Genomic DNA, 15265 nt, shown 5'->3' with positions numbered 1-15265 from the left:
AGCAATATGGTGTAGCGTCGCTACACCGAAGATCCCGAAGCCCTTCATGGCTTCACCTTCCAGATCTTCCCACCAGACATATATATATTATAAAGCCGGTCGGCGTTTCGACTGACTCGAATTTCCAAGTTCTGAAACAAAAAATTAAATGAATAAATAAAATGAAATATATAAATTTAAAAATAAAAATATATAAAAGAATACTTACTGCTAAAAATGAATAAAAAATCAAATTACTTACTTCCACCATTTTTCTTTCTTTTAGAAAAAAAAAAAAAAATGCAACAAAATTGATCCGTCAAGATTCGAAAAATTTTTTTGACTGTGATGCTGCTTGACTCTGCCGAAATTTATATTCGCAAGTATCAATAGCAGCGGTCAGTGTGGAAGAAATATCTTAGAGCAACCTAGGTATATTCTATTGGATGTATAATATTTTAAAAGAAATCGTAATTTTTCAACAATTTTTTTTGAACAAATTGTACAAAAAATTTCAATATTTGAAAGAAAAAATAAATAAATAAAATGAAGATGATTTTTGTTGGTAGAACTGCTACTATGTCTTTTTATAGAAACTTCACGATGTAGGCGTCACTATATATATATATATATATATATATATATACATATATATATATATATCCACAAAAGAAATACATTTCATATGAAAACTATATTTTTTTTCGAATGAAAATTAACTTCACATAAAACCTCTTTATATACAACTCACATACAGGTTGAATGTGTACACAGTTATCTGATAGCACACGATGACATCACAACGCAATAACGACTTTTAAAGAAACTATAAAGATCACATTGGTATTGCTAATAATAATAATAATAATGGTATAAATAATCGTGCAGTTAATATTCATATAATATAATAATTCAAATAATGATGAAACTGAAAGTCAAAATACTTTGAGTGATAATACACCGAGTGATAGTCAAAGTGATGATAAAAATTCAAGTACTAGTGTTGATATACACGGAAAAAAGAAAACAGAAATAATTGCCGTTCGAACGAGCATTTCTTACATTTTCAAATAGTAACGCAGCGCTTCATAAACGAAACATTATAAGTTACAGTTTAGCGCCGCGCAGTAAGTTTTACATTTTAACTATGAAATATTACAGTTTGAAAATGTATCAAGTTTAATTTCTCACACTGTAATATTTGATGAAAATTATCAAAGTATCATTCGATAAGCTTTAAAATTTACAGTTTTTCACAGCAAGTTTTACGTAAAAATGATTAAAACTTGTTTCTTAAAATAACGATATTGCTACTATAAATTATAAATTTTACAATTCCAATTAGTAATATTTGTGTTTATTTTTTTCAATAATCTAGTTTAAAAATAGCAATCTAGTTTAAAAATAGTGATAAAAGCCACTGCGAAATGTAAACTTTTTTATTCTTTTCCATCTAAACGTAATTTTTCGTTTTTTTATTTCGAGAAAATTATTCAAGGAAACATTAATATTATGTATAAAAGTCATGATGTATTATAGGATATGCTATAGTACATTCCAAACCGGTACTTGTTACTCTGTCAGGTGACAGAAGAATACTTAAACGAAATTGTATTTAAATTTGGAATATAACAATTCTAGAACATCTTTCTCACCAGGGAAAATGCAAGTGGCTGGGCGCAATCTCGTGGTGAGCACCGAACTACTTCTGCTGCTGCTGCGGAACACTCGTGAATTTCCCCTTCTCAATATCTATCTTTTCTTCCAAGAAATTTTTTTTCTTGGCTTAAGCAACGTTTGTTTTCTTGTTCGGAGCATATACAAATACTTGCATGAAAAGTATAGTACTTGTTCCGAGAAATTTTTGTTTTCTTTAAACAAGAAAATGCAATATTGCTGCAAAAAAATTATGTATCTCGCTAAAAAAAAAAATATCTCTTTCTTTAAGTAATATAAGCTCTTGAAGCAAGTGAAAATTTTTTAATTTAAGCGTAAGAATATGTTGAGATGAGAAAAAAAATTTTAAATCAAGATGAAAATTTGGAGATAATTGTTTACTTAATGCAAGTATATTTTTATTTTCCGAATCGATACAGAAAAGTTCTGAATCACGAATATTTTCCTTGATTCACCAATTGTTTTTTCTGTCGATAATCTCTAATATTGGAGCATGGTTCTTGGCTTAGTGCAACGTGAACTCACATGTACTATTTCAAAAATATTTGCTGACAATTGAATATAATTAGTATTTTCGTACATGCAGCTGATTGCCGTGATACGGTCCTAAATTTCAATGTCTAAAATGTAAAACTTACAAATTTAAATGCAAGTGATTTCATGGAATTGAAACACAAATTTTAAATTTTGAATCTTTTATGAATGGTTGTCAAACTGCAAAAGTTTAAAAAGTAAATTTTCAATTTTCTGAAACTTTGATATTCAAAGAGATATGGGATTTAGTTTACAAGATAGCACAAAGTAACTGTTGCTTCAAACGCAATTCTTTCGTAATGAAAATAATTGTGACTAAATCTCGTGCAGGTGCAGGTAACCCAAGTAGAAAAACAGGAAAAATAAATGGTACAGTACCTATAAATAATAATGATAATTTATGCTTCCCGCGAGTTTTTGTTGTAGCAAAAGCTCTTCTATTTGATACAGTAAAATATAAAAGAATAACACGCAATCCACAGTGTCAAGTTCAACCTTTTTCGGCAATTTTGATTAGTACAACATGTTGATATTAAAACTCCCAGAGAAGGTTGTGGCCTGCCTGAAATTCATATATTTCAACAATACATGAAAATGATGTATAATTTAGCTATTGTAATTTATAATTTTAGTTCAGTTCAGGATCCAAAAACTCATTTATATTTTGATGGTAGAATATTTTTTCTGAACCATTCTTGCTGTGGTATTTTAAATATACTTTATCGTGAAGAGCCGCTATCCAATAATAACTCTTCCAAAGGTCATTTTGATGTGCTTAAATCACCATTTTCAATTTTTCACGGGCTTATTATTGTAAAAAATGTAGTGAAAATTATAGCCAGGAAATTTATCATTCTCTAAGCGAAAATAAATGTAAATATAGGTGTAATGCATGCTTTTAATGATAGTGTGATCTCTGTACCCAGCACTTCAACTAATGCGATTGATCAACGTAACGATCCTGCTGAAGATTTTATAAATTGTGTTTTAGACAGAAGTAAAAATACAAGTTCTGTCATTTGTATAGCTCACAATGCAAAGACATATGATTCACAATTTATACTATATTATTTCATTCATAAAAGAAATTTAAATCCCGATCTAATTTTATGTGGATCAAAAATATTATTATTAAAATTTCAAAATCTAAAATTTATTGATAGTTTAAATTATTTTATTATGCCGTTATCTTCATTACCTAAGACATTTAATTTTTCGGGTGATATAAAAAAAGCTATTTCCCACATTTTCTTAATAAAGAAGTAAATTATAATTATGTCGGTAAATTGCCAGATAAAGAATATTACGGGTATAGCACTATGACAAACAAAGCGTAGTGTGAATTTAATGAATGGTATAATCCTTTAGAAAAAAATAATTATAAATTTAATTTTGACATTGAACTTGTAAAATATTGACAAATAGATGTAACTATATTAAGACGAGCGTGCTCGTCCTTTCGTCAATTGGTGTTAAAATGTTGGAGTATTTGTCCCTTTACGGATTATATAATAATAGTGTCTGTTCGTATGGGTGCCTTTGAGAAAAATATTTCAAAGGACCAAAAAATTGGCCTTATACCTGCAAACGGATACCGTAGATGTGTAAATCAATCGAGAGTAGCTCTAGAATGGTTATTCTGAAAAGAAAAAGAATTAGATACAGTATTTATACACGCCGGAAGAATATCAAAGTATCGAAAATATTCGGGTGTTCACTTAGATGGCTACCGTACAGATTCTATAAATAACTCGGAATATGCTTATCAATCCCATGGATGCTACTGGCATGACTGTCCTAACTGCTTTCCACACAATAGAGATAAATTTATTCATAAAATATCGAAAGAAACATTAAATAAAAGATACACAAATATACTTGATATCCGGAATAGAATAAAAAATGATGGTGATATACTAAAAGAAATATGGGAATGCGAATTTTCAGCCTTAAAAAAATCAAACCCTGAAATTATGAAGTTTATAAATTCTTCAGAATTATTGTCATATAAACCTTTAGATGCGCGTGATGTATTTTTTGGAGGTCGTACAGGCAATACAGCAATTTATTATGAATGCAATGAAAATGAAAAAATAAATTATGTCGATGTATGTTCATTATATCTGTATATTTTAAAAACTGGTGTATACCCTGTAGGACATCCTACAATATATTTTGGCGAAGAATGTAATTTGTTCATTCAAAATAAAGATGATATAAATCATGCTGAAGGTCTGACAAAATGTTCAATTTTACCGCCAGCCCAATTGTATAACTCTGTATTACCTGTAAAATCTCACGGTAAACTTATTTTCCGCTTTTCCGTACGTGCTGTGACACTATGAATCAAGGTGATTGTGAGCATACAGACGAGGAACGCGAGTTGATAGGTACATTCTCATTTAAGCGAGTGTGCTAAGTCGGGATTGGACTTTTTTACTATACCACCAACACAAACAAGCATCGAATATTCACAATGGATGCACTGCAATCCAGTTTCTTCAATAACAGACGACTCGCCCATTGAATTTGTTATACCTGGACATGGTGATGAATACATCGATTTACCTCATACAATGTTAAAGGTACGAGCACAAATAATTGCTGCTGTCGGAACTCACGCTGCGGCCGATAAAGTCATTCCTGTAAATAATTTATTACACTCAATGTTTAATTAAATTGATGTGTTTTTCAATCAAGAATTAATTTTATCGCCTAATACTCCTTATACTTACAGAGCATACATTGAAACATTATTAAATAAGATAAGTGATGCGAAGAATTCACATTCAGGTTTAACATTGTCTAATGATACTAGTGGTGCGTTTGATTATCCTGTAGGTGGTATTGGTGAAAATGACAACATTGTTAGTAACAAAAGCCTAGAAGAACGTGTGAGGATTACTAGAAACGGCGCGAAATTTGATTTACTTAGACATCTACATTGTGATATTTTTAATCGAGATAAATTTTTATTGAACGGTGTAGAAATGCGCTTACGTTTGGTACATTCAAAAGATTCATTTCGTCTTATGGACAGTACAAATAAACATTACAAAATACATTTACTTGAGGCATTACTTATTGTAATAAAAGCTAAACTAGCGCCAGGTATACTTCTGGGTCACGCCAAGACATTGTCACAAACAACGGCAATGTACCCTTTGACGCGTATTGAAATAAAATCATTTGTGTTACACGCAGGTATTTAGCGTCAAACAATAGATAATGCTCTATTAGGGTAGCTACCTAATAGAGTGATTATTGGTTTTGTTGATAATCATACATACAACGGTGACAGAACATTAAACCCTTTTAATTTTGATAATCATGGCATCAACTTTTTTTGTCTTTATGTTGACGGTAAGCAAGTACCAGGTAAAGCATAACAACCGCAATTTTCTGGCAATGATTATTTAGAAGCCGAAGCATACAACACCCTTTTTACTGGTACGGGTATACATTTTTCTGACAATGGTAACAACATTACTCGAAAAAATTACTCCAAAGGATATTGCTTATTTGCATTTGACTTGACACCTGATCTATCTGCTCATTTTGCTACTCACTGGAATCTTGTTAGAAACGGTAGCCTAAGAATTGAAGTACATTTTGATAGAGCCAATACAACGAGTTTAAACTGTATACTCTATGCTGAGTACGATAATATACTGGAAATTGATTCTTCCTGCCAAGTGATAGTCGACTAAAATGGATAAAAAAAATATGGTTTAATGCAGAGTAGTCAGTTAGCTTGGGAATTTCGTGAGTGTATCATCTATCTATCCTTTTTTAGTTGGTAAGTGAGTGCGTGAATAAAAAAATTTTATAAAAACGACTCATCATTTAAACGAGCTGATTATAGACATACAAGGTTTAGCTGAGCCGAAGGTTCATTTATACCAAAAGAAATAGCTATACTACCTGTTATAGGCAGACACATAGGACATTGGACAATAGGAACACCGTTACCAAAAAGTGTTTTAAGTACAAAAGTTTGTAGGCGTACTTTCTGGCTAACGACATTTTATCATCACTTAGACTGGTGTCAAGGGACAACACCCTTTGAATCTCTCAAGTCTTTGTCATTTGAAGCTACAACGAATACAGTATTGATATACGTTCGTGGTGAAGAAAAAAAAAATTTCTTACAAACAATTATTTCAAGACCTGTTATTTACTTGGAAAAATATTGTCCGCAATTTCACACGTTACTTTTAAACAATTATTTGAGATTCATTACCGTGAAATAAAAAAAATACAAAGCATAAGTATTCATGTGCACTTCATAATGCCTTTAAATTAAAAGCATGGATTGAAAATAATATTTTAACAGGAGAGTTAACATTAACAGACAAATTTTATGATATAGAAAATGACGAAGACGAACACTGGATAAATTATTTTACTGCAGGTGAGAATAAAAAAAAAAATAATCGAAAAATTAAACCAGCACCACTTCCAAGAACAACATCAAAAAATTCTAGACCTAAATTAATCGTAATTTCATTGTCAGGTAATACAGTACAATCATCTAATAATTGTGCTAGTAGCGCACCACTAACGTATTCACCGCTACCGCTATCTTACCAAGAAGGGAAAGACGTGTGTGGTAGAGACAGTGACGTGTGTCGTAGAAGCAGTGACGTGTGTGGTAGAGGCAGCACCATAATTCGTAAAAACGTTGCACTGCTCGTAGCAACATCGCCGCCATCTTACCAAAAGGGGGAAGATGTGTGTAGTAGAAGCAGCCACGTTTGATGAACACGACAGAGTTATCTGAAGTTTTACTATATACAAATGTCACGGTCGGCGGTGTTTTCGCCGCAGACGAAGTACCAAGGGTGTGGACAAGAACATGTGCACTCATTTGCAACGTAGACGATCATACAAGACCCCGAACCCACTGGATCGCAATACATCTTAGTCAGGATGAGCGAAGATTCTACTTCGACAGCTATGGATTACAACCGTTTGATGAGCGACTTACACATCACTTTACGAGAAATTGCCGAACATATACGTAGAACCGCGTCCAACTTCAAAATCTATCGAGCAAAGTTTGTGGGCACTACTGCGTTATTTTGTTGCATTGGCTTAGTGATGGTCACTGTTACGAGTCGTTACTTGAAAAGTTTGGAAGAAATACAAAAATAAATGATTAAGTTGTTGTAAAAATGTTCCGTGTCATTATTAAAAGTAAATGTCATATAAAGTGTTCACTGTCATCGATCTCAAGTATTGAAAATTATAAAGAAAAAACACATAAGCATTTTTTTTAGTATGTAAGCAAATGTCGTTATTTTTTTTTTTTTTTAACTATATGCACTGATTACTTATATGATTCTTGTTTTAAAAAAAATATGGACGTATTATACATAATTTTTTTTTAACTACTTTTTTTTTGTTTGTTTTTATATTCCAGTTGTACTAAATATCTATTTCTTTTTTTTTTCTTTTCATAAGCATTAAATTTATGATTTCTAAGTTTTTTATGTGCCTTTAACATATATATATACAATGTATAAAGTAACTTAAAGTTTCCTATCCAGTGGAATTCTTCTCAGTAAGACTTCTATTTTTATGAAAAAAAAAATAGATATTAGGTCTAAACTTATATCGAGCTTAGCCAGTAGTTTCCGACTAAACAACTGTTTTGGTTAAATTTTGCCTATTTATAAAACACTATTATGTGTAGCGTATTCGAAGTTGAGAGTCGACCAGCAGCTAGTAACTTTTGTTGAGGTATATTTTAATGGAATCTACCCAGCTATTGCTTAATTGCTCCGATTTTGTAAACTTATAGCTATTTAAGAACAATCAAACTTTAAAAAATCGCTGTTCTTCAATAGCTAGAACTTTTTTCTCCGAACTACGATTTGTTTTAAACTTTCAGGAAAGTTGCTTTATTCTATCCCCAAGAAACCCTGAAAATTTGAACTTGGAAATCGAGCTTTTATTTGAGGTATAAATTTTTTGATATTGTCAGAATTGCATTAAACCTGATAAAGAATTCCTTAATATTCACCGAGTTAGCACATGAAATAATGATTATTGAATTAAATAGACATAATTTCAGGTACATATTCAATAGTTATTGAAATTTTGTGTTCTAATGTTACATAAAAGTCCAAAAAAATATAAAGGAAATAAATATTGTAGAAAATTTGAAAAATTTATGAGTATGAGTTATGATTTTATTCATGTATAAGGTATACAGAGTAAAATTATCACTCGTAGTGATGTATAATGTGAATAATGCCCTGTATTTTCAGACGAATATAGGTATCTGATGTTAATATTCAAAAACTTAAAAAAAATCGGTCCGTCGGATGACCATGCGGGCCCGTTCCAAAACTTCCCGCCCATTTCAAGCTCATTGAGCTCGAAAAAATCATTGTGAATATATTTCCGAGTTCTTCGAGCTCGAAAATACTTTTGTATGCCTTTGTTTTAAAAAAAAAACGTTTTTGACAATTTTTTTTCCAACGATATCTCTCGAACGAATTGAACAATTAAGATGTTTAAGGTGGCAATCGACGCGTTTTATTAAGTTCTACAAGTAATCGGATTTTGAAATGAATTTATGAAATCGATTTTAAAAAATTTCCAAAATACTAAAAAAAATTTTTTTTTTTAATTCTTTCGACAACGGTTTCTCTTGAAAGAATTAACTGATTTTGATGGTTGAGGTTGCATTCGGCGCGGCTTATAAATCTTTAGAGTCCAGTTTATTTTAGAATTGATCCATGAAGAACATAAAAAGTTATCCGGAAAAAACATTTTTGAAAAAAGTTTATTTTTGAAATATCTCTGAACGAACCCTACCGATCAAGCTCAATTTTATTTCAGCTTTAAGATATTCGCAAGCCACGTTGAATGACATCTCGACGATCGAAGTCGGTTCATCCGTTTAAAAGTTACAGATATTCACATTTGTACGTACGTACGTACATATATACATACATACACTCGGGCATCATCGTGATACTAGTCAGGATAGCTTCCTAGAACCTCAAAACGTCAAAATCTCTTAGAAATTCGATTTTCGAAAATCGGACTGAATCCGAAAACTCCCCGAATTTTTGAAAATTTGCAATTTTCTTAGCGGGAAGTTAAAAATTGTATAAATGATTCGAATCTGTGAAAACCATCAAGGACACTTGAAATAACTCTTCTTTTACACCTGTCATTGAGAATTCTTGAGAAGTAACAGTGACTTCTTTTGAAAACGATTGTAAAGTAAATAATCTGAATTTATAAATAAAAATTTCAAAAATTTTCTACAATATTTATTTCCTTTATATTTTTGTGGACTTTTATGTAACATTAGAACACAAAATTTCAATAACGACTGAATATGTACCTGAAATTATGTCTATTTAATTCAATAATCATTATTTCATGTGCTTACTCGGTGAATATTAAGGAATTCTTTATCAGGTTCAATGCAATTCTGACAATAATAAAAAATTTATACCTCAAGTAAAAGCTCGATTCCCAAGTTCAAATTTTCAGGGTTTCTTGAGGATAGAATAAAGCAACTTTCCTGAAAGTTTAAAAAAAATCGAAGTTCGGAGAAAAAAGTTCTAGCTATTTAAGAACAGCGATTTTTTAAAGTTTGATTGGTCTTAAATAGCTATAAGTTTACAAAATCGGAGCAATTAAGCAAAAGCTGGGTAGATTCCATTAAAATATACCTCAACAAAAGATACTAGCTGCTGGTCGACTCTCAACTTCAAATACGTTACATAAAATAGTGTTTTATAAATACGCAAAATTTAACCAAAACAGTTGTTTAGTTGGAAGCTACTAGTTAAGTCCAATATAAGTTTAGACCTTTTAGAGGCAGGAGTCTTTAAGTTATATACAAGCTGAGATAGAAATATTTGGAAATTAGTGAAAAATCGACTTTTTTGAAAATTCAAAAAATTCTCTTGTGGCCGGATTTGCACATATCGAGCTCAAATTTTACGGATCATGTCCTTTTTAAGTATACTTTTGAGGAAAAAATCAGCATCAAAATTGCCAATCCTAGGGCGCACACGTTCAACGAGAATTAATGGATCTGTCCATACATATATTGTAACGAATGTGAAACCGATGTTTTAAAATATTTGAATAACTAGAAAACAAATGCCTTCTTCCCTTGTTTTATAGATGCGCGACTAAGTCAGTCAGTCATATATTGATAGCATTACAGCATACATCTGTATATCAATAAACTATATCTCTCTTGCCTTTCTTTTTACTCCTGTTAATTGTGGTGTTATTATTTCTAATATGAGTGTGTTATTATTGTACTGCATAAGTAATATTAATTATAAGTTGAAATATTACAATGTATATATATATATGTAAAATTAACATGGATGGTGATATATCTATACATTATACGTACATTTATTTCACCATGGACGCTTGCGCATAACCGTTCTAGTACAGCTGTTTTTCTTTGTATTATTACTAATTAGTAAGCCTGAATTTTTTCAATTCTATTTTTTTTTTATTTACATATACTTTTTTTTGTTATGGATCGAGATATTTTGAGTAAGTTCTTTATAACTATAAAAAATATACTAATATAATAAAAAAAAAAAAAAAAAAAATTTAATTTTAATGAAAGAAAATTGTATGTATTTAGAATTTATTTGTGCTTCCCACCATTTTTTTATAATTATTTTATGATTTCATAATAAATGAACATTATGAGTCGTGCACTTTTAGATTTTCCAAATTTTTACGTTTTTAATTTTTCAATGCCTTTGATCGTTAATAAAAATGTGAAAAATTGAAATTTGTTTATTTTTCCAGAGGCGATCGTTTCTGAACCCTTCCAAGAATAGCTTCAAGAAGTGAAACAAATCCTGGGCTATTAGTTTAGATATAATCAGGGTTTTTATGTAAACTTTCAACAAGAAAAAATAGAGTAATATACAAAAGTATAATTAATTGAAAGATTGGGGCAATAATTTTTTTTTGCTGGATTATTATTAATCTATGTGTTTAGAAAGTATCAAATTTTTTTTATTTCTCAATATTTAGATTTAATCGGTTAAAATAATTTTTTTTCATCATGCTATTGATTCGACCGCTACCCATTTTTAGTCCCATTTTGACCGCTAAATTAAAATTATAAATATTGTAGGTACAGTTCGGAAAAGTACGACTTCTTCTTAGGGGATTCCCTGTTCTTTAAGGATCTTTTTTCAGATTTTGGATAATTCATATAGTTTTTTGAACTATTTGCAAAAAACCAAACCACTTTTATTTTCACTAAATTGTTGATAACTTTTACAATTTTTGCTAGCCCCAAATTTTAACTTTAACATTTTTTATAGATGCCATTTCAAATCGAATGGGACCTTTATTATAATTTTCGGTGGTCTTGAACAGGTTTTCGTCAAGAAGACACTTGTTGACTAGACTAATAATTTTTACATGAACTATTTGTAAATTTTATACAGTGATAATGTAGAATCTATCGAAAAAATACGTCATTTTTCCATAATTTCATCTGCTAGTATTACACTTTGCTATTTGTAACAATAACAATTATAAATTCATAAAAATAACATATTTTATCTGTAAATATTACTAATAATATCATCAGTAAATTTTACAGATTTTTTTATATAATTTTTACAGAAATGTTTTGTCCGTGAGTGACTTATCCTTTTTATATCTCAATTGAGTCAGCTTTAGAAGTCAATAAAATGCGTCGATCGTCACATTGAGCGTTAAAATCAAGTAATTAGTTCAAAAGGTATCAGCGTCGACAAATTTCAACGATAACAATTACCTCATTCATTTCGGAAAACTCAGAATGCAATTTACCAGATTGCTAAAAAGTCATACGAGCTCTTCATTTCCGTAGTGTTTTTCGAATACCACATAATGTTATGCAACACGTGATTTCGTTCAAATGATATTATAAACAATAAAATTGGCAATTAGTATCTCAGATAGCTAGTGCCATCGAGTATTATACTTGATGTCACTAGTTGTCTACGATATTTTATATAATAAATGCTCAAAATTAAAACGTCGTTATATGCTTAACGTCAGTGTCATGCGATCGCTATCATTTTATTAATTCGTCTTCATAGAAATCAATGTTTTTTTTCTTTGGTTCAGTTTATTTATTTATAAAAAATTACTTAAGTGTTTATTTACTTAATTATTAAAATTGAAATTGAATACTTATATACTTAATGAAAATTAAAATAATATTTTTATTTTATTATTTTATTAATCAATAAACATGCAAACTAACCTAATAAAGAGTCTAATAAATGTATTATTTAAAATAAAAACTTGAAGAAGTTTTTTTCTGAATATAAAACTAACAAGTCTTAAAATTTTAGGTTTATTAATATCCTTCTTTGATTTCATTTCATTACAATGTAGTATTTATTTTTACTTTCAATGACTTGTTAAGAAAATTAGAGTGCAGGATGTAAATTTGAAGTGACATAAATTTATCAGTTAATTGCAATCCACAATCGTTAGCCAATCAATTAAATGCTCATGTGTAATCTAGAGAATTTTTTTCGCTAGTGATGCAGCTTTAGGTAAAGGTGAGTTACCCCGGTAACCTCTCTTGAACATTTTGATAACTTGAATTGTAGAGTAGGGATATATCACGCCTATTTTCGTCGAATTTTACGGTAGAAGGGATGCATGAATGCTTTCAGAAAGTTTAAACACTGCATTTGACCAATCAGAAGTGATGAATGTTTAATGAAAAAGTTCATGAGGCCGAGTCTAGGAATTTAACGTCGTTAATTTTGAGCATGTATTATATAAACACCGTCTTTAACATTATTCTCAGATATTTTACATATTAACTCTCTGATCTGAGTTTCGACTCGTTTCAATCATTATTTTGATCACTTAAATTGATTTCTGTTCGAATACATTTGTTGAGATGAATAAGATCGTGAATAAAAATTCTAAAAATGCTTGTTCATTAATTATTTTCGATTCTTAAGTTTTGAAACTTTAGCATAAAACAAACCTTGTTCAAGCTTAAAAATCGCATTAAAAAACGCTTCGATTCAAGAGTATTTTCAAGCTCAAAAATGTATTCACTAAAATGTTTTCGAGCTTCTTGAGCTGAGTGAGATCGGGATCACTTCCTAAATAAATACCTCATCTAGATCAGAAAACGTGGGCTGATCTCAGCTTTTTTACAGTGGCACTTTGTGTAAGGCCCATTTACTAGAATCCGCTTAGCCCTTCTGGATAAACTAGAAATTTATGCACCAGACACACCTTAGGTTCATTGACATAAATTTCAATTCTGTTAGTTTGTGACTTCGATTCGGGACTAATAATCTGTTTGAACAATTATAGCTGAGTCAATGATCCCTAGTTATTTGATTATAAACTAATTAGTCAATTCCACTTTTTGTAAATCACCTAGTAGAGATAGTAAATCCATCACCTGAGAAAAAATTTTAAGAATAATCTATAATTTCTTTTAGCTCTATGTAACAATGCGCTAGCATACACGGTCCTTTACATTGTTACAGTACAATTAGAATTAATAAATAATAATTAAATTATTAAATGTAATATATTATGAGTACGTACAAAACATTATTTTAGAATTGAATAACATAAAATTGTGGTAACTTACTATAAAGACGAATAGTTCCATCCGTTTCTCCTCTCGGATTTTTCGCTACACACTTATAACTTCCATAATCTGAAAGCTGCAACATAAAATATATATTTATTAAGATGAGTCAAGATGGATTATAACAAACTCAGACAAAAAAATCGGTCTATCAGTTGGCCTTGCGGGCCAGCCCCAAAATTTCCCACTGTTTTTGAGCTCTTTGAGCTCGAGAAAATTGTTGTGAATACATTTTCAAACTCTTCAAGCTCTGCAAGCTCTGCGAGCTTCACAGCTTTTAAATATTAACAAGCTGCGTCGAATGACACCTTGACAATCAAAATCGATTCATCCGTTTAAAAGTTGCAGATATATACATACTTCCGTACATACACACATACATACGTTCAGGCATCATCGTAAAGTCAGAATAGCTTCTTAGAACCTCAAAACATCAAAATCTGATAGAAATGCGGTGTAGAAAATCGGACCGAAACCAATAACTTCCCGAATTTTTGAAAATTTCTAATTTTCTTAGCTGGAAGTTAAAAAAGCATTCGGAAGAAATTATTCATTAGCGATATAAGGTGATCTTACTGAATGAACTTCTATATTTAGCAGTTCAGTATATAACATTCCGGATATTAATGGTTTTGCTCTAATTTTCAAAAATCGAATTTTTAAGAGATCTTGATGTTTTGAGGTTCTATGAAGCTATTTTGAATAATTTCAAGATGATGTCCGAGTGTATGTACGTATGTATGTATGTATGTACGTATGTAAATATCTGTAACTTTTGAACAGATAACTCATTTGGATCGTCAAGGAGTCATTTGACGTGTGTAACAATGCGTTTCGACTTTAGAATCGAGCGCCAAAGTTTAGTTGGCCTACGGCCATCTATTTGAATAATTATACCTTAATGTACACTCATCAGTCACCCGGGGCCATGTCAGAGGCCCCCTAGATCAAATTCTAGTGAGACAATAGTGGGGTACTTTCCCGACCTCAGAATTTTCCTTTAAGAGAGCTAGCAAGCAGTTACTCGAGGACTTAGGCCCTGGCCACCACCCAGAGTAGACCAGTAGGGTAGTGGACTGATGACACTTAGCGAGGTTCCAACTCTACTAACAGTGCTCATTATAATTTACTTGAGCTGGCCTAACGATAAGTTTAGTCACATCTAGTCATTTAGTCCAGTGATAATTTTATTTAATTTATTTTATATCTTTGAGTTTGTTTGTCCGTTATTAATAGACGCAGTAATTATTTTATGAATTATCTGTTTGAAAAACGTTTTAAGTGACCGCATTTCTAATCAAATATCTATACGCGGTCGTTTAGTAAAGTTAATGTTAAATTTGATTTGTGCCGATAAAATTCGTGAGTGTTATCACACCACTGTTGTTCATTTCCTGCGATTTCCTTGCACCGAAGATTGGGCTTACAACG

At 30.7% G+C, this 15265-nt stretch overlaps 1 protein-coding gene across 1 annotated transcript in view; it reads right to left on the bottom strand.

Annotated features, from left to right (window-relative positions):
* Positions 1 to 15265, bottom strand: part of LOC128667338 (lachesin-like) — a 1084098-nt gene that overhangs the window by 133462 nt on the left and 935371 nt on the right. The window contains exon 8 of the mRNA XM_053736998.1: positions 13835 to 13910. Within this exon, the coding sequence (XP_053592973.1) occupies positions 13835 to 13910 (76 nt within the window). The remainder of the gene's footprint in view (positions 1 to 13834; positions 13911 to 15265) is intronic.

This window comes from Microplitis demolitor, chromosome 2, assembly GCF_026212275.2.
Source record: "Microplitis demolitor isolate Queensland-Clemson2020A chromosome 2, iyMicDemo2.1a, whole genome shotgun sequence".
In the NCBI taxonomy this organism is placed as follows: domain Eukaryota; kingdom Metazoa; phylum Arthropoda; class Insecta; order Hymenoptera; family Braconidae; genus Microplitis; species Microplitis demolitor.
This window is presented reverse-complemented; position numbering and strand designations above follow the sequence as displayed.